Raw genomic sequence first — 24,145 nt, forward strand, 5'->3', positions numbered from 1 at the left:
GGACTCACCCCTGGATCATCAGGGGTGAGTCACCTTCTCAAGAATCTGTCCTCAAAAGGCAGGCAAATTTGCCACTGAGGATGGGAGTCTTCCGAGGGTATCTCCAAAGTCTTCCTTGGGAAGGCAGGAGAATCTATAGATACTGAGTCTTCCTCCAAAGAGCACATCTCCCACTGAGGACTGGCAGAGAATCTACTGCTCCAGTCTGCCTCTAAACAGCAGGAGCATTTGGGAGCTGGGCCCCCAAATCAGAGTCAAGCTCAGGTTAATAGACAAATGGACCTAAGAAAAGGCTATGACCAGAGGTTTACACAGACTTGAGAAAACTCTGATTGCCATGCATGCAAATGAGGTGAAAATTAAGGACCAATCAGTAGACTGAAAAAGCCTGCCAAAACAGGGGAGGGTTCTCTACTAGACCTGCTGCTCTATCCCCTCTTCATCCCTCTTTTGTTATTTAAACAGAAGAAGGAAAGTGAACAAGAAAAGTGGGGTAAAACCTCAAGAAAAGTGGGGGTAAAATCCTCACTTTTTTAGCATTTGTTCCTGGATTCACGTACCAATGCCCATCATATCCCAATTCCTATTACCATCATCACCAATCACTACCACTATCCCCACCACCCAGGAAAAAGTCCTACTATCAGGACAGGGGTGACAACCACTCTGGCTGATTTAGGCTGAAAAGATGTGTCATTAAAGGGCAGAAGTCAGGGTTCCTTAAGAGGCTTATTGAGGGGCTCCTGGCAAAAAGTGGAGGGGGGGGGTGCTGAACTTCTATACATGATCCCATCTGCACAACCTTCTGGTGTTTTAACAATTCTAGGTGAGAAGAAACACGTTTGTTAGTAAATTCAGTAAACAAGGCTTAAATAACAGGGCCCAGAAGAGCATTAGTAAAGAGCTGTGGAAGGGAGGCAACCAGGATGCCCAGGGCCACATTTTAGACCAGAGCCCCACGGCTCTGCTAACTGTTGGTGGATCTTGGAAACATGCTGGGTTCAATTTTGTACTGCACCTCTGACTGTTCTTGATTCATTGGTATAAGAACAGCATCCATTCCTTCTCTAGAAAGAGGTGTAGTCCCTGCCACGTCTTTCAGCAGTTAGAAGATTCCCTTCAGTTCTGGAAGGTCATGGCTGCCAAATAATCTATCTGGCCCCGGAGTGCAACAATACGCTGTGCAATCTTGTCTGGGCTATCAAAAAGAGCCCTTAGACATGCTCTGGTACTAGGCAAGAGAGGTCATAAGTCCTTCCACACCAATACTTGATCCTGTGGCCACTCCCAATGCCAAGGAAGAGAATGACTTGCACAGCCTGCTTGACCCTGCTGGCTGCTGATGAAGGAATCACCAAAGGTTGGCTACTAGGAGCTATGTGAGCTTTAGAGAATAGATAAATGACTATGCAAATCCTTGGTTAATTGACCAGGAGCGTTGGTAGAAAATAGTTTCATATAAAAAGAAATTATTCTCAATGCTGAACCAGTATATAAATCTATTATTGCCATTTCCCCAGGTCAACTTTGCCCTATTAGCAATATTCAGAAGGTGGGGACAGGAATATTGGGTGTTCAACGGTGCATTATAGAGACAAAAATAACCAAGGAAGACAGCAGTGGAAAAAGTGCAGCCAAGTGTGCTAGATAAAGGAGATAGACAAAGGACAACCATACTGGCAGATCAGTCAATAAAGAACAATATGAGAAGAACTGGGAAGAAGGCTGGATTCTACTGCAGAACTTTGAACCATAGCAGTGGGACACTGTAGGTGAGGGTCCAGGCCACCGTGAAGTAGGGTGAGGAGTGAAGGTCAGACTAAGAAACAACAAGATGCCCACACCCTTCCTGGCCCCATATAGCTTCCTTGGAAGATTTAAACAAACATATATCCACCATAGATAGACACCAATGGCAGACGAAAGAAATGATTCTACCTAAAACTAGCTTAGTGATTGTCTTAGTTAGGGTTTCTATTGCTGTGAAGAGACACCATGACCATGGCATCTCTTACAAAGAAAACATTTAATTGAGATGGCAAATTACAGTTTCAAGGGTTCAGGTCATTATCATTCATGGTGGGACACAGCGGCATGACAAGCAGGCAGACATGGTGCTGGAGAGGTAGCTGAGAGTTCTACATCCTGAAGGCAACAAGAAATAAGACTTGGACACTGGTTAAAATCTTGAGCATAGGAAACCTCAAAGCCCATGCCCACGGTGACATACTTCCTCCAACAAGGCCGTGCCTACTCCAGCAAGGCCACACCGCCTAATAGTGCCAATCCCATGAGTTTATGGGGCCAATTACATTCAAACTACCAAGTGACCTAGGGACTAAGTGACAGAAGTCCGGGGGCAATTACAGGAGTACAGACGGCTCCAAAGACAAGCATGTCACCGAAAGGCCCACCAAGCATGGAGGACACTACTCGAGGTAACCACATCCCTGGACAACTTCCAGGAAGCCAGACAAATCAGAAAAATCTCCTGTCCCCAGTTACTGTTATCTCTTCTCTGACCTTGATGAAGAGCCTTGTGATTCAGGAAACAGCCCCTTGTGAGTTTTACTTACTTTCTGAGTCTTAAACCTCCCTCCAGAAAAGAAGTTTCAGCTCTGAGCTCCTCCCATGCCACACCAGCTAGCCACTGGCCCAGGACTGATGGCTTCATCTGACTTTGGCATGGCTGCATTGAAGAGATGTTAGTGGGAGGGAGTTGCTGGGGGATGGCAATGATGACAAGAGAATAAATCTCACCCTGTGTTGCCATTCAGTCGAAAATAACCAAGAACCTAAAAATCAAGTGTTAGTAGAGTAAGGACGGTGGAAATTGCCCCAGTGTTGAGCGTGTTAACCTCTGGGAAGTGTGAATTGCGACTGAGGAGGGATGGGACAGGCGCCTGCTGCTTTCATTATAAGTGGTGTAGAACCATTTGTCTTTTTAAACTATGTCCATGTGTTCCTTTTATAAAAATAAAAATTGAATTTCTGGCTGCTGTGTCGAGAATAGGTTGGAGGAGGGCAAGGACGGCACCGGGGCTGCCCATTGAGTAGCCCAGGGGACAAATGACGGAGGAACTGTAGTGGCGAAGAAATGATGTGTTTGCAAAGTTTTGAAGACAGATTCAACATGACTTCCTGAAGGATTGCACACCAGCCGCAAAAGAAATGGGGGGAGATAAAATATACTTTTAAGGCAATCTCGTAAATGTGGAAGAGACTCGGTGATAGGGTGATAAGCTGGCCACCAGGGCATGGAATCTAAGGGGGCTATTGTTCTTGGTGGTATCACACAGGTGGAGGGAGGGCACCTGCAAGTGAGTGGCTCTTGTGTGTTAGGCCATCTCTCTACCCTCTGAGCTATATCCACAGCCCTGGGGGCTAGATCTCCAAGTACGGTGCTCTTAGAAGCTCACACAACCTATTGATCTCCAGCCATGACTTGTAGGATTTTTGTGTTGTTTCCTGAGATAGATAAATGGTAGAACGCTGAAGCATCATGGGTAGGACTGAAAGGGAAAGTGTTTTCTAGTAGCTAAGTCACAGTCATCCACAGGAAGCCACCAGCCTTGCAGATCAGCAGCCCATGGGTACAGTCAGGAACAAGGTCAGTGGCACACTCGCCAACAGAGCTGATGCCCAGAGTCACACGAGGTGATGGGCTCACTCTGAGAGGATGATGATAAAGAGGATAGGAGGGGCCAGGTCAGAGATAGTCTAACATTGAATAGTTAGGAAAGTCTGCAAGGAGGGCAGACCAATAGCTAGGACAGTAAGGGGGAAGCCAGGAGGAGCTGTTGGTTCAGAACCTATGATGAAAGCATTCACGAGCAGGATACCATCCTGACTCCGCATCCCCACCATTCAGCCCAGAAACTGTGCAGTCCATAGAAGTCAAATGCGTTGGAGCATTGTCCTGCCCATGCCTGTCTACCCAGGGCTTAGCTGTCTCGCCATCCTCCCTACTAACCTCACTTCTGCCCCATTCTAACCTCTAGACCAGGACACTTCCCATTTCTAAAGTTGTCCCTTTCCCCAGGATCTCACAGTCCAGCCCAGTGACCTGCGGCCTTCTTAGGATTGGGCTTTAGTGTCCCTTTAACAGCTTTTTATTGAGTTCCTACTAAGCCAAGAGTGGTGGTAGTCCTGGTGGATACAGACTTGATTAAGACAGATGTTGCTTTTCAGAGGGGCTCAACATGCCTTTGGGACTCTTCCTGCTTTGAGCACATTCAGATAGGTCAAGTCCTTGACCACATCTGTATCCCAGCTCTATCCTAGTGGCCAGAGCCCCAGGCACGTCTACTCAGCCTGATTGTGGAGGAGGTAAAAATCATAACACTTCCTCATGAGCCACTAGAACCACCTGCCTTAGCGAAGGGCAAGCTAGGGATGGCGAAAGAGAAGCTAGCTAGAACCTGGTACTGTGGTGCATAAGATGATGCATCAAAAAACGAAAAATTTGTCCTATGTTAGAATACAGATGATCTCTAGCAACCAAAATAAAGACATGAGGAATGTGTTTGTGGGGGAATTGAGGCAGCAGAGGGTCATAATCATCCACCTGGAGAGACCAGATGCAGATGAGGACAGCCAGAGATCTGCCACCCCTCCCCCTGAGACTTGGTCAGTCCAGGCAGAAACCATGCCCCTCCTTTCTCCTTTACTTCCAGTCTGATCCTGCTCAGGCTCCACGCTGGAGCTGTCCCAACACCCTATTCTCCACAGCCTATGGCCTTTGTAGCAGTTTGGAGTCCAGATCTCCAGCTAGCAGCAGCTGCAAAAGGTCCAGCTAAAGATCACATTCTTGATAGGTCATCCTTGGCTTGATTCCAGCTCCATGGAAACAAGCCCTGGGTGTAGAGGAATGGGGACACCGTGCACTCAAAGGCAGCCTTGGCTTTCACGCAAATCCTACTCCCCTTCACTAAGCTGTCAGAGAAGAAAGTGGACCGTAACCTTACTAGGCTGACTCAGTGGGGGTGGCCCTACATGGTGCTTACCCCTCCCAGTCCTGGAGAACTTTCTGGACTCAGCTGTAGGCATCCATATCCCACCAAGGTTGAGAGCTTGTCTCCAAGAGCCATTGGTCTGGCAGCGGAGGTGATGACACCTAACAGGACCTCTCCCTCAAGCTACATTCGTACTGAAGACCTTAACATGTTTTTTCCCTGATCTGACTTCCAGAAACCCATCCCTGGCCGTGGCAGCACAAGTACACAGCTTTCAAACACATCCTACTAGGGCTACTGAAGTTGAGAGCACTAGGAAGTATGCCGTGCCGTGTCAGATTGGGGGAGGGCATCTGCTTGTGTGCTCACCATTCCAGCACACGGCCTGCACAGGACAACACATCTATGCACACAATGCCCTGTGTCTGGACAACTGTCGGTACCGATACTGCCCACATCAGCTCTGTGGCCCCACCTACCAGCCCTCAGTACTCCATTCTCAAGCCAGCCACATCAAGTCCTCCCCTCCAGCACTGGATAGCTAGTTTGCGTAAGATTCTCTTACTGCTTTATAAAAATGATGAAGACGTGGGAAGAAAAATCAAATTGCTAACACTGGGAAGTATGATAGAGCTGACAAGCTCAACCCAGGGAGCATGAATGTGGGATTCTGCAAGCATTATTAAAATAAGCAAATGGGAATCTTTAAATTGGGGCTCAGTAGGCTTCGGTTCAGGGACAAGGGAGAGAGAGAGAGAGAGAGAGAGAGAGAGACAGAGAGAGAGAGAGAGAGAGAGAGAGAGAAAGGTGTGTATGCATGTGTGTGTGCATACAAATGTGTGAATTAGGAAAGAAAACAGATTAAGAAGCATAAATGCTAGAAAATACATTTTCAAAGCAAGTATCTAATAATACATGCTGTGTTAGCTTCTTACAATACTTCTCTTTTCTCAGACCTTTAACTTGCATTTTTATTATTTTGGGTATAAGTGTGTGAGGTGCATGCATGTGTGACTGATGTTCACGCATGTGTGAATGATGTTCACACGTGTCAGTGCACATACATGTGGAGGTGAGCAGCTGACACTGTCTTCCTCAGTGGCTCCCCACTCTGTTTACTGAGGAAAGGTCTCTCACATAACCCAAAGATAGTGAGCTTGCCCACGCATACAAAGATCTGGGATTGCAGGCAGGCCACCACACCCACTCAGCTTTTTTTTTTGGAATGTAGGAATAGCTGTCATCATACCTTCATGGCAAATATTTTACTCACTGGTCCATCTCCTCAACCCCTTTTGCTTATACAAGACTCTATTCTATAACCTGAACACACACCAGCTACAGGCATATTTCAGTAAAGCACATATCCCTAAACGATATGCTCTATAAATGCTGCACAGACCTTGCTATTCGAAAAACTGAGAGTGTCATCATGAAATGTTGAGACAAACCAGTGTCCCACACTAAACTTGGCTCTCTCTTTATGAATAAATAGACAAAAAAAAAAAACCCTGCTACTTAAGTTAGATTCCACTCTTCCTCAGAATTAGCTTCTCCCCCACTCTCCCGAGTGTTCTTTCACCGTATGGAGGAATCTGTAAAAATTCCACTCTCTTCCTCACAAGAGAGTTCTTCAAACGGGAAGACAGCTGCTCTGCTCACAGGCCCTCCTTTTCAGATGAAAGAGCTCCGGCTCTCAACAGTTCCTCAAGGGAACTGTTATCCGGACCCGCCACTCACCCTGGCCGTGTCCGACTGCGGCAACCCCTCTGGAAGCCAGGCTGGTGATTTCACAAGGCAAGTTGAGGAGGTAAGTGGCGGCCTTAGCGTTTATTTCCAGAACTTGACTTTCAAACATCCATCTTAAGGAAATCATCACACATGGGGCCAATCTATTAGAAAACAAGTGGCTAAGGAAAGCATGCTACAGCCACAGAAGGCTGAGCACTGCACAACCACCAAGCACTGCTGTTTGGAGAACAAATGGTACACGTTTCCCGTGTGCAATACTCTCATGTACACAGGCACACATATACATATGTGCACACGCGCATCCGCACAGACATTTATAGAAGAAGAAAGAAACACATTATTGGTGGTATTATATGGTAACCCTTTTATATTCTTTATGAATATCTCAAGTATTCTACAAAGAGCATGCAGTACTCCTAATTCACAAAAAGCAAGGTAATTAACTGGTGTGGTGCTTGCCAATAATCCCAGTACTCAGGAGGCAGAGGCAAGAGGATCAGACCTCAAGGCCACTCTCTTCTGTAGAGTCGGAGGCCACCTTGGGTTACAAGAGGCTGGGTCCCAAATTTTCAGTTTTCTTTTTAATTCAAATATATTTACATATTAATTGATATATTAAGTATATAAAAACCAAAATATATTTTAATATAAATATATTCAAAATAAAATGAAGCAAAAATATTTTTTTGGAGGGGTGGGGTTGGTTTTTTCGAGACAGGGTTTCCCTGTAGTTTCTAGAGTCTGTCCTGGAACTAGCTCTTGTAGACCAGGCTGGCCTCGAACTCAGAGATTCGCCTGTCTCTGCCTCCCGAGTGCTGGGATTAAAGGTGCACGCCACCACCACCCGGCTTAAAGCAAAAATATTTAAAAACTAAAACATGGTGCTAGGAATTGGACCCGTGATGTCTCCTGTCTTCTGGAATAGCATAGGAAGTTGGTCTTGTCCCAGAACCTGATGTGACTGTGTTTGCTGTGATATCCCTGAGACACTGCACTGCAGGAGCTCCCCTTAGCCAGCACTGTGTGCTGGTGGCACCGTGATGCTGATAATTTTTATCCCGGTCAGGGAAAGCATGAGCAGCCACAGCAGAAGGTGCCCAAGGCTGAGGGATGCTGAAGAAATGCCAGAGACCCTGCCCACAGCAGCAAGCCCGCATGCTCTCCTCAGAGACAGACTTTCCCAGGCCATTTTCATACATTCAAGACATCCAGGTGGAAAAGTGTCACCTGCACCATGGGACCTCCTGAGCATCTAAAACAGGCTACCCAGATGGTTGTCTTAGACCAAATGCATCCAACCTCTTGACATTGCAATATGACTCATGTTCATAGCTGTCCTGGGAGGTGTATGGCCTAGAAGCCATGGGCTAGACAAGGCTAAGACAAGCAGAATGCCATGTATGGTCGACATAAGAGGTGACACAAAGCTCAGGGTCACTGACTAGCCGTGACTTACTCACCCTGGCTGAGCCTCAGTTTCCATCAATGGAAGATAAAGACTCTACTAGACCCACGTCTCTGGGTGGCAGTGAGGATTCTTAGAATTAGTTAGTACACACAAGCGTTTAGAACTCTTGACTACCAACCACCAGTGGTCACAAGTGACATGTGACAAGCCAGAGAGGAGACCTACACTACCTGTCCCTTCATGGAATGCTTAAATGGTTATCCCTGCAGCCTTCCTTGTTCACTAGGTTTCCCATGTGCAAGTGTTCATACTCATGCCTCATGTGGTGTGGGAGGCCCTTCTGTCTGTGTGTTGCTTTTATTGGTTAATGAATAAAGAAATTGCCTTGGCCTGTTGATAGGACAGAACGTAGGTAGGCAGGGAAGATGAAACTGAATGCTGGGAGAAAGGAGGCAGAGTCAGGGAGAAGCCATGGAGATGCTGGAGGCAGGCGTGCTGAAACTTTGCTGGTAGGCCACGAGCTCGTGGTGATAAACAGATTAATGGAGATGGGTTAAATTAATATGTAATAGTTAGCCAATAAGAAGTTAGAGTTAATGGGCCAAGGAGTGATTTAAATAATAAAGTTTCTGTTTGATTATTTCCATTTGGGTGGCCAGGACAAACAAGCAGCGGCCCCCTCCAACACTTATGCTCTTCTCTGAGAGCAATCTGGAGGCCTTTCATTCCCTCTGGCACTCCCTGAGACCCTTCGATGCAATGTCTCCACCTCAACACAGTTGGTTCACATGGCAGGGTTATCACCAGCCAGGACCCACATCCGTCTGCTCACAAAGACCAGATGGGCCACAAGTTCTCTTTGTGAGCTGAGTGTCTGGTCCAAAAGAGCATGAAAGGTCATTGCTGTTCACGGGCAGACATTCTCCCCAGTAAAGCCATCCCTCAGTAAATGAGTGTAGCCACCTCTCACTGGAGAACCAGTGCAGTGTAGGCCCAGTCTTTCCAATCAGCTTTGTTTCCAGAGGCTTTGGCTTCTGAGGGGAACATTTGGTCTAAAAGGAAATGGGATTTCCCCTTCAATATTCTTCTTGGATGACAGGTCTGTGATTGGAATCAGGGCATGAAAAATCACGCCCTGGTGGTTATTTCCATTAGTGGCTCTTGACTCTGCAGGGACACCTGAAGCCCAGCGCCCAGCGCCTTCCACCTCCCACCCCTTACAGCTCAGGCAGGTCCCAGCAGGCTGACCCAGAGTCTTTTTGCTGTATCTAGGCCTGTGATATCTACAGCATCTTTGAAAGAATCTGCACTATACCATCCTTCCCTACATCATTGCCCTGTGCATCTCTGCTCTCATCCACCCTTCTTCTCCCTCAGAAGTTTACATGAACATTCAAGTATACATATATGTTATGTCTGAATGTACACATACACTCACACAGAAGCTTCTTGGCTCTTTACGGGTGATGAACCTTGTGAAGTACTAATTTATCATACATAATAAGAAAGAAAAAAATGTCTTATATAAGTTGCAGGGTACCAGAACCCAGTAGGGCCCTGGAAGTTAAAAAAAATGAATGGGGGCATGGATATTCAAAAGGAGAGTAAAATAAGACCACACCCCAAGAGCTCTTAAAGAAAGATTCTGGAAGAAAGAGAGTCACAGAAGTCATGGCCACATAAAAGCTGACTCAAGAGTCTGGCTGGGCCTGGAGCACTGGAGGACAGCAACACGTCTCAATAGCCGTCATCTGCAGCACACATCTATGCATGGACAAGCACTCGGGAATTCTTGATGACGGTGGCAAAGGGAAGAAGCAAGAAGTGTGGGTAGACCCCTCTGCTCTTACCCATCTCGGGCCAGGGTTCAGAGAGCAGCAGTGAGTTTGCTCAGCAGTCTGTGATCCGAGAGCTTGCCTCTGCAGTCACGATATTGTAGATAAGAAGACGCCTCCTTCCACATCTGCTCCAATCCCAACCATGACAGCCACCTCTGTTCTCATATTCCTGGTGGAGAAGGATTCTCAGCAGGCATAGGCAGAGCAAGCAAACGGTCAAGGTTTATTTTAGCAGGTGAGAGTGTAAATACAGAGTATGCCTCAAGAATGGAGGGTCAATAGGCCGGGCGATGGTGGCGCACGCCTTTAATCCCAGCACTTGGGAGGCAGAGGCAGGCGGATCTCTGTGAGTTCGAGACCAGCCTGGTCTACAGAGCTAGTTCCAGGACAGGCTCCAAAGCCACAGAGAAACCCTGTCTCGAAAAACCAAAAAAAAAAAAAAAGAATGGAGGGTCAACCCAGCCTGCCGCTGGTATCTTGACCTAGAGGACTTAGTCTACCATCCCCTTCTCCCACTCTTGGGGTCATCACCTCCCTGGGATAGGCAGAGGTTTTCCTGCAAGTCTTCTTTATCCACGATTAATCTGCTACTACTAAATACATTAGATGCAAGCGTTTGTATCAAAGTGCACCTGTTTATGGAGTTGACAAGTTTACAAGGAAAAAAGTGCCTTCTGCACACTCTTCCAGAGCTTTCTGAGAGTCTACCGGAGTCTGTAGAGACCAGCTTAATGTCTTCCCCAGAGCGCTCTGTTCCTGTCTAGTCGTCTTGGCTATCCCGCTCTAAGCTGGAGGCTCTCTCACCACCTCTCTCAGTGCTCCCAGCCTTGCTGTTTTAATGTTAATGTGATTTTAACTCTATTACTTGTTTTTCGTTGTCACAAAGAGGAGCTGGACTAAGGACTGAAAGGGAAGGGTGCCCACACAGCTGCTCATGCCAGATTCCTGAGCCCTCGGGGCTGTATGTGGGTGTGGCATGGTGTCCAGGAGTGACATCCTTGCCTGTCTGTAGAGCTGCGGTCATCACGGTCAACTCCCCACCCTCATGAAACCTTGTAGTGACGTAAGAGCCCACTCAGAGGCCTAGAGACTGAAAGACTTACTTTCTGTAGTGGGCCAAGAAGGCAATGGGACCAGTGGGCAAGACTAGCCTCTGAGTGAGGACAGCTGCCTGGGTGCCAATGGGTCTGCCAACACTCTGGCAAAATGCCCTTGCCTTCTACCCTAGAGCCTGAGCACTGACCACTGGCACACCTGCAGTGAGACGCCATCTGTGAGGGGCCACTTCCGACATGCTGCTAAGAGAGCGTGGGCTCTGACCTCACCACCAGACCCCCTCAGGTCAGTCCAGATGTCTGACCTCACCACCAGACCCCCTCAGGTCAGTCCAAATGTCGGAGCAATGAAGCAGAAATTTTCAGACAGCGTATGGAAGACAGCTTTCCCTGCAGGTTTCTTGGGCTGTTTCTCTGAGTTCTTTAGTGATGATCATTTTAAGAGTGTGGGCAGAGATGAGCAGTCCCTTAATCCAGCCCAAGGTGAAAAAAAACCCATTCCTACCCAGAAGCCCCGGCCTCCCCGGAACATGTGAGTCCCTCGTGCAGCTAGACAGCAGCCTTTAGTAAATGAACCCATTGTTGTTTATATCCTGCCACCTTCTCTACATAAGCTTTCTATGGAACCAAGAAACATGGTTTCCATCTATTGTGAATAAAATTTACCAGTAGAAATCTGGAAATCAGTGCACAATGGAGATTTTTAAACTCTGTCTCCATCCATCTCCCTACAGAAGATATCTAGAAATGATTTACTCAAAGCTTTTTTGGGGGGGTGGCCCTGCTGAGCCATTGGGAGCCAGTGCCTTTCTGGCCTTAGCCTTGCATTTCCCACCAGGTCTATCTCTGTTCTTCGTGTCTATAACATGAGTCTGAAAATCCATCTATCCCAGGTGGACTCCAGACAGCAAAACAGAAGAGAGCAAAGGGAAAAAAAATATATGTATGCTATGGACCCACTCTTGTTTGTTTGTTGTGGTCCAGGCACTGAACCCAGGGCATCCTGCATGCTGTGTGGCAGGCACTCTACCGCTGAGATAAATCATTACTCCTGCACGTTGTTATTTTATTTATCTGCGTGTGTGCGTGCGCACATGCGTGCATGCATTAGGCTGGTCAACTTTAACTGAAATTTGACACAACCTAGAATCATGTGAGAAGAGAATCCTAAGGAGGAATTGTCTGGGTCTCAGGTTGGCCTGTGGCCATGTCCTCATGGTACACTGATGTGGGAAGACCTGCCTTGAATGTGAGTGGTATCTTTTCACAGACTGGGCCCTGGACTGTGTAGGAGTGACAAAAGCTAAGAGCGTGTAAAGCAGGCAGCCTGGGAACGCTTGTCTCGGTCATGGTTCTTGACTGAGACTGTGACAAGTCCCTGCTTTGGCCTCCCTTAACAGTGGACTGCAACCTAGGGCTGGAAATCAAATACACCCTTCTGCCCTCAGCTGCATTTTAGTGAGAACGCTTTATGGCAGCAATAGAAAGAAATTAGAACAAGTGGGATGTGTGTGTGTGGGGTGTGCACACAGATGTGTGCAGGTCCTGCACCTGTGCCAGCTCAGAGGCCAGAGAAGGACATGGGGTCCCCTGTACAGTCACTCTATACCTTGTTTCTTTGGTACTGAGTCTCTTGTTGAACCTAGAGTTAATCTGATGGTCAGCAAGCCTCAGTGATCCTCCTGTCTCTGTCCTCCACAGAACACACAGATTTTGACATGAGTGCGGAATCCGAACTCTGATCCTTCATTCTTGTACAGCAAGCACTGCTACCCACTGAGCCACCTCCCCAGCCCCTTTTCATCCTTTTTTAAATGAGTGTTCCTTAAAATCCCCACTCAACAACGTCTCCAACATCTTATTTCTCAAAACTGTGTCATATGGCCAGCTAATTTGCATGAGGCCTGGAAATGTTGTTTTTCCCAGACACTTTTTTTGACATAGCAAAATGAGAGTTCTGTTAGTTTACGAGAAGAGGAGAAAGGACACAGTGGGCAGCTGGCTGTCTCCACCAGGGGCCTCCACAACCACACTGGCCCCAACCCACGTTCATTGAAGGCTCTGGGAAATGGATTAAAGGAACAAAAGAAAATGAGGACCAGGTGTAGAGGAGAAGGGATGGGTTAGCAGCGGGACGCCCAGCTCAGAGGGAAACGCGTGCCTGCATTGAGATGACCAGCAGTCAGCTGGCTGAGGATTCAGGATGTTCAGTGTTACAACTTAGAGAGCAGCTGGGATGTGGCTCACTGGGAGAGTGCATGCCTGGTGTGTGAGAGGCCTCCGGTTCAGCCCTCGGATACTGCAAGAAAAGTGAAAATTCCCAACACACAGGGGAAGGTAGTCACCCTAAATGTTTGCATGCCGGCATGAGGAGTTATTGACCAAGCTGCCCTTGACAATGCTTCCCAAAGCCCTCCACACATCCCCATTCTAGAGTCTATACAGTCATTATTTTTTCTAATGACCTGATTTAGCCATGCATGTCAACTCTTCTCTCATACTGTAACACAAAGGAGTTTCCCCAGAGGTTATTTGGCCTGTGAGCATTCAGTAGATAGGGCATGCATGTGGAAATAGGATCCAGGTGCCTCGAGCTTCTTGAGGAAAAGGAAGTAAACATTATATATACATATAATATATATATTATATATTTATATGGAAAGACATCAAACATCAAAGAGGGTTTTTTGGTTTTGTTTTGTTTTGTTGTTTGTTTGTTTTTAAATTTTTTTCTTGAGACAGAGTTTTTCTGTGTAACCCCGGCCACCCTAGAACACACTCTGTAGACCAAGCTGGCCTTGAACTCAGAGATCCACCTGCCTCTGCCTCCTGAGTGCTGGGATTAAAGGCGTGTGCCACCACCACCTGGCACCACCAAAGAGGTTTAATACATGTAAAATAATGCCACTCTTCTTACTATTTGATTCTGATTTAGAAAAGTTATTTCCATTTAAAATACATGAATTGTAATGATTTACTACAGTTATTTTTAAATGAAATTATGTTAGTTTACAATATTTTCTTGCCCCTCATTTTTAATATGATAAATATTAGTACTTACATATAACTTTTTCATTTTATTTGTTTTGCACATATAACTATGCACCATGTGCATGCAATGTCTGCAGAGGTCAAAGAAGGCAACAGTTCCCCCTGAACTAGAGTCACAGACAGTTGTGAACCACCATACACTGGTGCTGGAAATCAAACCCTGGTCCTCTGGAAAACAAGCCACCATTAATAAACTAATCTTACAGTCCTCTAGATTGAATTTTTTGAAGTCCTCTGGCATTCTCAATAAATTATAAGAGTTTAAAAGGAAGCTGAGAACAGAGATCCACTCTCCTAGACTAGACCAGGTATGAGAGAGTTGGAGATACAGAGTATAGAATATTCTGGAAACTAAAGAATAGAACTAAGACCAGGAGTAATACACAGAGCCAGGCATCCGGAAGTGCCATTTCCAGTACCCTCTCCGTGTGTGCATGTGCACGCTCATGCGTGTGTGTGCATTGGTGGGGTGGGGGATGACTGAGTGTGTGCCTATGTGTGCTTCTGTACACATCAGTTGTAGCGAGAAGCTGTGGGCAGGCCTGCTTTTCATCCCGCTCGGCTCCCGGCCACTGGCTAACTTATGCCCCAAAATAACAACACACAAACTGTATTCATTTAAACACTGCCTGGCTCATTAGTTCCAGCCTCTTACTCACATCTTGACTAACCCATATCTAATACTGTATGTAACACCACGAGCAGTGTCTTACCGGGAAAGATTCAGCATGTCTGACCTGGTGGCTAGCTTCATCGCATCTCTCTCAGAGAGGAGAGGCACGGTGGTCTGTCTCACTTAGGAGAGGCGTGGCATCTGTCTGAGCCATCTACCTCACTTCCTTCTTCCTGTTCTGTCTACTCCACCCACCTAAGGGCTGGCCAAGGCAGTTTCTTTATTAAAACAGAAGACCCTCCCACATCAATCAGTGCCTTGCTAGTGTACCACTCAAAGTGTGGCTCACAGACCAGCTCCAGACAGAGAACTTTTCACCATCAGTTATGGGAGGTAAAAACAGCAATAAGAACAGCTTTAGAAACTTCTACAATTGGATAAGGCAACTTGGTATTTGCCAAGCTGATGACAAGAATCTAGGTTTGCATATTGTTTATCTTTGGTCATTTTTTAAAGCAATTCTTCATCGTGTGTTTTACAAAAGTATTCCACGATGCTTTGGGACGCTTAGAAAATATGGTCATTTCATGCTCGAGATGAGCCATAAAGGATAAGTAGTAATTATCTAGTCAAAGAGGGGGACATAGAATGGATTTCATGGAAAATGTGTGCTTTGGGGGAAACTCTGCATGGTCTGTGACACACCCCTCCCGATTACCTGATCTCAGGCTTTTATTGAGCTAGTTTATAATTTTATGGATTATGTATAACTAATAGCAACGTGAAGTAATTTCTGTCCAAATACGTGCAAACACACTGCCAAGCAACTGACTCCCTCCCTGTCTGTGGAAAAGGCCAGTTCTGCCTCCGTCTGTTCATTATGCCCACAATCCCAGTCTTGAAATGCATATGATTTGAATTCTCATTGGACCTAAAGCTACATCTTACAAATTTCTTCATCCATGGATTTTACTTAAAATCATTAATATGCACCCATTTAATAGAATACATTATTTTGTATTATTGGAAAACTGTTGCCCTGTTTATAGAGTGCTCCTCTTGGATCCTACCACTGATGTAACTCTGTTCCTCTCCAAATTTTTTTTTCATTCTCTTTCTGTTGATACCTACACATTCCACTCCATACGCTTTTTCTTCTATCTCAGTTTCTCTTGCGTTCTACTCTTGGTATTCTTATTTTCTTGGCTGTGGGATAGAAAAGTGAATACAAATAGACATAATAAGCTAAAAAATGTTTGACGTAGGGGGAAGGTAGAAAAGACAAGAGACAAAGAGAAAGAGAGGGAAGAGAGAGGGGTGTTGAATACAAGAGAACACTTCCATGTGGTTTCTCATGTGGAACTCAGATACCGGCCACCCACAACTATTACTAAACATTTTTTTGTTGTTTTCTGAGTGAGACCACACCTCTATGAGCTCAAAGGTTCAGTGCTTGGAAGTGAGCGCTAATGTCTCCAAGCAGAAGACCTATGTCGCGATGTCTAGATATTGGAAAGGTTGCAATGAAGCGTGAAACATCTATAGAAGATTATGACTCAGTAGCCAAGATGATGGCCCCAGTCACCTGTGATCCTACTCACAGCTGGCTAGGGATTCTGTGTGCTTTTTGCAGACAGAAATAATGGATAAGCAAAGGCTAAGGGGCCGCTCCATTAGCAATGACAACCCTGAGTTTCAGAGATTCACAAGCTGGGCATCCACACCCAACACCCAGAAGCATGTGGTTCTAAGCCTAGACACTAGGGGTGTATGGCTCTAAGCTTTCATAAAGGTTTATTGTTCTAGGTGCTCAAGACAGAGGCTAATTGTCCTGGGCTTAGAGCCCTAATGGCTTGCAGCTAGAGTTACTTTCCCTGAGCTATGGTGTCAGGATCCTCGGCTCGCTCCAGCCCTTGGCAGCTCTCTCGGGCTTCTCTTGTATTCAGAGCTTTTCAGTCCTTGTAGCTTGGGCTCCCACCCTTGGCTCTTGACAGCCACTCATCTTCTTCAATCTCAGCTTCTCTGCCACCCTTCATAGTCTTAGCACCTCCCGTTCTGCCCTGGGTTGCTCTCTGGAACTCTCCGGCTACCTACTAATGTTACAGCTCAGAGCTTTGGGTACCAGGGCCCTTAGCTTTAGTGGCTTTTTAGAACTCTCAGCTCTCTCACTACCACCCCTGTCACTGCCAAGCGGAAAGCCTTGGGTCTTGTCTACTTGGTGCAGTAAGCCCAGCCTACTCTACCCATGATAAAGACCATAACCAGGCAAAAAGACCACTGGTGGGTGGGGGAGAGCTTTAGTTGGGGATTGTTGTTATAACCCTAGAGCACAGAACTCAGGAACGATATCGCCCAGATTAATCTAAAAAGGAAAGGCAAACAGCCTCCTCATATAGCCAGAAGGGGGATGTGGCATGCTTGTAGTAAGATTAAAATTCTACCAATTATAGCCATTTATATGTGTGGCTTTTAATTTCACCAATTATAAACTTTACATAAGGAACAATTACAAGTCAAGGACCAGTCATAGACATTTTGTTGAGTCATGGAAGAGGTGCTCTTCTTTGTGTGTGTGAGAATAGTTGCAAAGGAAGCAAGGTTATCTTGAGTCCACAGAGATGTGTCTTGTCCAAAGTGGAGTCTCCCAAAGCAAATGCAAGCTTCCTGGAGCTTCCATGACAGGAGAAAGGTCTCCTCAAGCAGGAGTCACGGCGTCAGCAACAGCTATAGTTCCAGTCATCCACAACCAGAATGCAGCTTCCTCAGATTAAATATGGTGTGCTCAAAGTCGCCAAAGAAGGCTTGCTTGTCTGAGAACTCCCTACTCAAGGCTGGTAGACACAAGCTAAGGGTTTGTCAGCTGTCATTCAAGAGCTCAACAGATGGTCCTAACAACTTAGTTTATTTGGGGTAGTGGACATCAGAAGATGCTTGCAGTAAAGCTTTATCACACAATTCTCACCAGTACCTAGCAGTTCTAAATAACTAGCCATCTAGTCACGGACCTTGTCTTAGTTAGGGTTTCTATTACTGTGAAGGGAAACCATGACCTTGGCAACTCTTATAAGGGAAAAAAATTTAAAGGGATGACAGCTCTTCAGGCCGAGGGTGGCACAATGAATGCATACAGGCCGCAGTTCATGTCTCAGCTTGCTGCAGGCTGAGCTGGGTTTATGTTAGAGTGTGTCCATATGTTTTCCAGAGAGTCACATGAAATGACAAGAGTCTTTGAGAATTTGAGTGAAAATGGAGGCACATTTGCAGAGGGCCAGCAAATATGTTCCCCTCTGCTTTTTGAGAATTTATCCACACTGCATTTTTCTGAGCCACTAAACTTGTGCAATAGAAGCTCAAAGAGCTGTGTGACCTAGGGTAAATCATCTGACCTCTCTGAGCTATATAGCTCACACTGAGGCATGATGGAAGGCAAGGAAAAATTGAGAGGATCTCCTCATCCTAAAATCCAGCTAAAGCCTTTGGCCAGCAGAGAAGGAAGAATCCTACACCATGAACAACTGCTTTAGGCCTTTCTCCATAGCTGCACAACGGCGACATGCTAAGACTCTCAGAAAACCCAGTTACAGGGACAGGCATGTATTAAACCCCTTGTGCAACCCTAGTGGTCCCTGGTTTAACTTACCAGATTATAAATCCATCTAAGGCACTTCTTGACTCAACAAACAATATCACTCATCAAAGAAGAAAGGAAAGGAGGTGGGGTTACTTAGCAACTTGAGAGCAACCAAAACATTATATATGGCTAATACCACAGCAATTATTGTGACTTCCCCCTGAGGAGTCTGTGCCCATTCCTCATCTATCATGACTTCCTTGACTCTCCCTCATACCCACCCTCTGGGCTGTGTTTTACTTTCTTCTCAGCACCTCTTTATCTCGTAACCCTTGTGTTTAAACCTATACTAAATTATCTTTAGTAATGGGCTAGAGAGATGACTCATTGGTTGGCAGCATGTACAGCTTGCAGGAGACCCAGGTTTGGTTCTCAGTACCCACACAGCAGCAGGCAACCATCTATGACTCCAGTTCCCGTGAGGCTCCTGCAAGCATGTGGTACACATGCATGCAAGCAACACAACCATACATATAAAATAAAAGAAAGTACCATCTTCAAAATATACATTTTTAGTTAAATCTCCAACTCTTTCATTGCACCTGCTAGTTCTAAAATTCCTTTCAGTATGAAAACCACAAATCCAGGTTTGGCCTGAGTCAAGGTCCCTAAAACTCTAGGAACAGCCTTCAGGTTGCTGTGGGATGAAAGTGTGGAGCTGTGTCTCTGTCCCCTCTTTGCTGACAACATCTTGGAGGTGAGGAGGGGAACGACATGGTGATGCCTTTCCCAACAATGTGTCCTTGTGCTTCAGTCCACTGAAGAGAAGTTAGATGGTCGGCTCTTCCCTCCATGACTAACCCTGGGGAAGGCACTGCAGCATCATGGCTGAATAAACGAACTTGCCTTGAGGTGCGTTTAGCACAAATCATACCATGCTTGCTGTGTGTGCTCAGGCCAGTTATCAGTTCCCTTGTACTTCCTTCCTAACACGGTGTCTCTGATGCTGCTTCACTCCACGGGGATGTGGTAAGGCTCACATGAGACTGTGACCAGAGAGGAGTTCCAGTGTTGGACCTAAGAAGCCCTTGGTAACATCTGCTGTTTTCGTAGCCACTGCTGTGTACTTGGGCCAGAAGCTATCTCCGTGACTGCTGCAGAGCTGGCTAGGCAAAGCGTTGTGCTCGGTGTAGTGTGGACATTGATGGAGTCGGGGTGAGATAAGGGAACTCTTGAGAGAGCCCAGAACAGACCCACATCTCCTGCCAGTTAAAAGTTCTTGGCGGATTAAGACCTGGGCCTGCCAAGGACACTGCTGACCCCAGCCCAGGTCAGACGTGTGCTCGAGGTTTGGAGCTTCCCAGCCTGCCGGGCAGAGACCAGCAGGTGGATGTATGTGTTCGGTAACTCGAGCCTACTTTTGGAGGCTTCAGAAGTTGAGAGAGGACAGACAGCTCTTTCTTCAGACAACCACAAGACCAATAAACAAGTTTTCAGGGGGAGCGGGGGCCAGCTGCAGACTCAGCAGGCCTGGTTGTCCTTTCAGCGACTCCTGAACCTGTTTTCAGTAGAGGCAACAGTGCTGGCAGCATCACCCCATTCCTGGTTGGTCCTGAGCTAGGTCCTTCCCTTTCTCACTCTTCCAGGAGCAGAGTGGTCATTCAAAGCTCTAACACTAAGGTCAGATGCGCCCAGGCTAGAGCCTTGGCCCCACCACGGGCTTCTTGCTGACCTTGAGCAAGCTGGCTAATCTGTGCTTTTGAGAAGTAAACGGGGATCTACAGGAACATTAGCAGTCCAGAGCTCAGCACAGAGTAAATCTCAGCACGTGACAGAGCTTTGTCCCTCCCTGACCCATGGGGACACTGATGCCCACTCTGACCAAAATCATGCTCTAATCCATCACCCCGTCACCATCACAACCCTGTGCTGTTTTTCTGCAGCTCTGTGGAAGCTCTAGACCACTGGTTCTCAACCTTCCTAATGCTGAGACTCTTTAATACAGTTCCTCATGTTGAGGTGATCCCCAACCATAAAATTATTTTTGTGGCTTTTCTCTCTCCTCCAGCCTGGCAAGATGCCCAAGGGAAAGAAGGCCAAGGGGAAGAAGGTGGCCCCGGCCCCCGCCATCGTGAAGAAGCAGGAGGCGAAGAAGGTGGTGAATCCTTTGTTTGAGAAGAGGCCTAACCAGCCTGGTCTACAAGAGCTAGTTCCAGGACAGGCTCTAAAAAAGCTACAGAGAAACCCTGTCTCGAAAACCAAAAAAAAAAAAAGAAAAAAAAAAAAAAAAAAAAAAAAAGAAGAGGCCTAAGAACTTTGGCATTGGGCAGGACATCCAGCCCAAGAGAGATCTCACACGCTTCGTTAAATGGCCCCGCTACATCAGGCTGCAGCGGCAGAGGGCCATCCTCTATAAGCGGCTCAAAGTTCCTCCTGCCATTAACCAGTTCACCCAGGCCCTGGACCGGCAAACAGCTACCCAGTTGCTTAAACTTGCCCATAAGTACAGGCCAGAGACCAAGCAGGAGAAGAAGCAAAGGCTGCTGGCCCGTGCTGAGAAGAAAGCTGCTGGCAAAGAGGATGTGCCAACTAAGAGACCACCTGTCCTTCGAGCGGGCATCAATACAGTCACCACTTTGGTAGAGAACAAGAAGGCTCAGCTGGTGGTGATTGCCCACGACGTAGACCCCATTGAGCTGGTGGTCTTCCTGCCCGCCCTGTGTCGGAAGATGGGGGTCCCCTACTGCATCATCAAGGAAAAGGCCAGGCTGGGGCGGTTGGTCCATAGGAAGACGTGCACCACTGTTGCCTTCCCACAAGTTAACTCGGAAGACAAGGGTGCTCTGGCCAAGCTGGTGGAAGCTATTAGGACCAACTACAATGACAGATATGATGAGATCCGCCGCCACTGGGGAGGCAACGTCCTGGGTCCTAAATCTGTGGCTCGAATTGCCAAGCTGGAAAAGGCAAAGGCCAAAGAACTCGCCACTAAACTGGGTTAAATGTACTGCTGAGTTTTCTGTACATAAATATAATTACAAAAAAAAATTATTTTTGTGCTACTACATAACTGCAATTTTGTTACTGTTATGAATCATAATGTAAATATCTGTGTTTTCCCATGGTCTTGGGTGACTCCCTTGAAAGAATCCTTCAACCCTCTAAGGGACTGCGACCCACAGGTTGAGAACCACTGCCCTAGAGTACTAAGAGGCATCCTAAAGCAGTGGCTCTCAACTTTCCTAATGCTGCAACCCTTTAACACAGTTCCTCATGTTGTAGTGACCCCAAGCATAAAACTATTTTATTGAGACTTCATAACTGTAATTTTACTGCTGCTATGAATTGTAACGTAAATGCCTGATATGCAGGATATCAGATATGCAATCCTGTGGAGGCTGCGACACACAGGTTGACAACTGCCATCCTAAAGTGAGACACATGTATCCCCCTCTCTGCTCATCTGCCTATGCAAACAGTGTGCTTCAAAGAGTAAAAATCTCCCCCCCCCCCCCCGGGACTCCCAGGCTGGGGGAAAGGAAAGACTGAAATCTTGCCACTTGTGTAGCAGGAAGAGATTTCATGCAGCTCTGGCAGCTTCTCTCATAGCTAAATTAACATATGCACGTTCGCTGGCTTTGGTTTTGTCTACTCTACAAAAATATAAAGCTGCTAGGGAAAAAAGTGGGGGCAAAAAAACTAGATATCATCATGTCCGGTTTAGCCAAGCTGTAAACAAATCCATTTCTCTTTATTTTTCTTTCCCAATTTCTTATCTCTAATGTCTGCGCTTCAGGTTTCCGAGCCCAAGTGCCCTGGAACAGGAAAGCCTGCGGTAGGCACCCGAGTGGCCCTCTGCTCCAAGGATCCAGCCAGGACATGGCAGGCAACAGCTAAGACAGGACAACAATGTTTATCAGTCAAGCTCATCCCCTCAGCCCCACCAAGCCAGGACATTCTCTCTGCATAGCCAGGGCTGACTTGGACTTTCTGGTCTTCCTTCCTATCTATGCCTCTGGAGGGCTAGGGTCACAAGAGCACGTCGTCATACTTGTTTCTCGCCGTGCTGTGGTCAAACCCACAGCTTTGTACACATTAGGCAAGTATTCTACCAGCTGAGCTGGGCCCCCAGTCCAAGAAGATTCTTCAGAAAGGACGAGAGATCTAAAGATGAGCCTGCAGAGATGCACCCTCGTGTTACCTTATTCCAAACACAGACCAGAATCAGTATCGGAGCCAGAGATCACACATCTCAGCCCAGAATCTGAGATCAAGGGTAAAGGTTAAAAATAAATGATAATATACTCAAAGGATGTGATGAGCACCCCACAGAGGCTGCTTGGTGGTGGGTACTCTCTGGTATGTCGTGCACTAATATGGTGCTGCCCACAGCTATGTGTGTATTCTGATGATCACAGTTCCCCAAACAAAACCTTAATGATGTCACTCGCTGCTTTCTTCGCAGCACCGTTTAAATTGGTATAAACACATTTATAAATAAACTGTTTGGCATGAAGCTATAAATTTACTCCATTCAGGCGAGTTTACACATAATGTTTACAGTATGATTTTGATTCACGGGGGTCTACTTAACCCACAATATGTTGGCAAGTCTGTCTTTTAGGGGAAAACATTTATATTAGAACACATTAAACACGTACAACCCAATTAAACATAGTCTAAGGACTTCCCAGCTTCTGATCCCTCTTCCTCCTCCACTCAGGCTGTGAGACCCCAGGTACCATCCCTAGAAGGTTGGGATTAGTAGGGTCACCATGATAAATGCATCTCTTGCCGGCCTCATGCTCGGGGATAACATTGTCACCTGGTGTCCCTCTGAACTTTTGAGGTCCAGGAGCAGATGAGACCTAGGATGATTGAGTCACCCTGTGACTACAGGAAAGGTCCCCTTACTGTCTTGCTGAAAATTAATATAGAAGCATGCTGTCCCTGCTGCTGTCAGAGGCGACCTTACAAGCACACCTGAGGTCTGCCTTAAGATAAAGTCCCGCAGGTGACCCAAAGGCCAAGGAAGCCAATATTGGCTTCACTGGGTGGCACCCCGCTCATTTCACCCCTGGACGTCCTGTTTTACAACAGGATTAATCCTGTGCTGCATGCGAAGGAGTCTTCCATGATTCTAGGAAGAAAGAATCTGTTCTGCTGGCAGAACCTAAGCCTACAGATGAATGGAAGACAAAAACAATCCATGAGATAACAGTCAGGAGTGGCGGGGCATAAGCCCAGCACTGAATTGAGGCAGGGGAACAGTTAAGTTGGTTAGGTTGGTGGCTGTCATGGACCTACACTGTAAAAAGCTATCTCAAGAGTAGGTGATGGAGGATGGAGATAATGAAAGAGCCTATGCTTAAGCAATAAGGTCATTTCCCCCACATAAAATGACCTGACCGATAAATCACAGAAATCATGAAAAAGCCTGCTGAATCAGAGATCCTAGCTACTGAACCCCACACTCAGACCATAGCATCATGGTCCTCATCGTTCAGAAACGGAGGCAGAATGGGTCAAGACAGATAGTGAGCCACAGGAGAGGATGCCCAGGGGACCAACCACAGGGAGCTGACCAAGGTCACAGAGAGTTCATGACCTCAAAGCTCTCTAGCATGGAAAAGAACTGCCTGGAGTCATTAGAAGTGTGTCCCTTTTGGAACTAAAGCCCTGGTAGGCAGCTTGCTTCCTCTCCCAGGAGCTTCCTTCTAACCTCAGATACACATTGACTGTTTTTACTGTCCCCTCAAGCTATTAGGTGTTCTTAGCACTTCCTCCTGGTCTCAGATAATACAAATCTCCTTCCATGACAAACTCCAGATGAGAAGGGAGAGTGTCAGGACTTTCTGTGATTGTGAAACCCCATAATGCACATCTGCTGCCATCCACCCCT

General features: G+C 46.6%; 1 protein-coding gene across 1 annotated transcript; it reads left to right on the forward strand.

The window, feature by feature from the left end:
- The first annotated feature begins 20,314 nt into the window (after positions 1-20,314).
- Positions 20,315-21,284, forward strand: LOC119810104 (60S ribosomal protein L7a-like). Its single transcript, XM_038323432.1, has 2 exons — positions 20,315-20,424; positions 20,549-21,284. Exons 1-2 carry the CDS (start codon positions 20,321-20,323, stop codon positions 21,243-21,245), a joined length of 801 nt encoding a protein of 266 aa, XP_038179360.1. The 5' UTR covers positions 20,315-20,320; the 3' UTR covers positions 21,246-21,284.
- The last annotated feature ends 2,861 nt before the right edge of the window (positions 21,285-24,145 follow it).

Source organism: Arvicola amphibius, chromosome 3 (assembly GCF_903992535.2).
Source record: "Arvicola amphibius chromosome 3, mArvAmp1.2, whole genome shotgun sequence".
NCBI lineage: Eukaryota > Metazoa > Chordata > Mammalia > Rodentia > Cricetidae > Arvicola > Arvicola amphibius.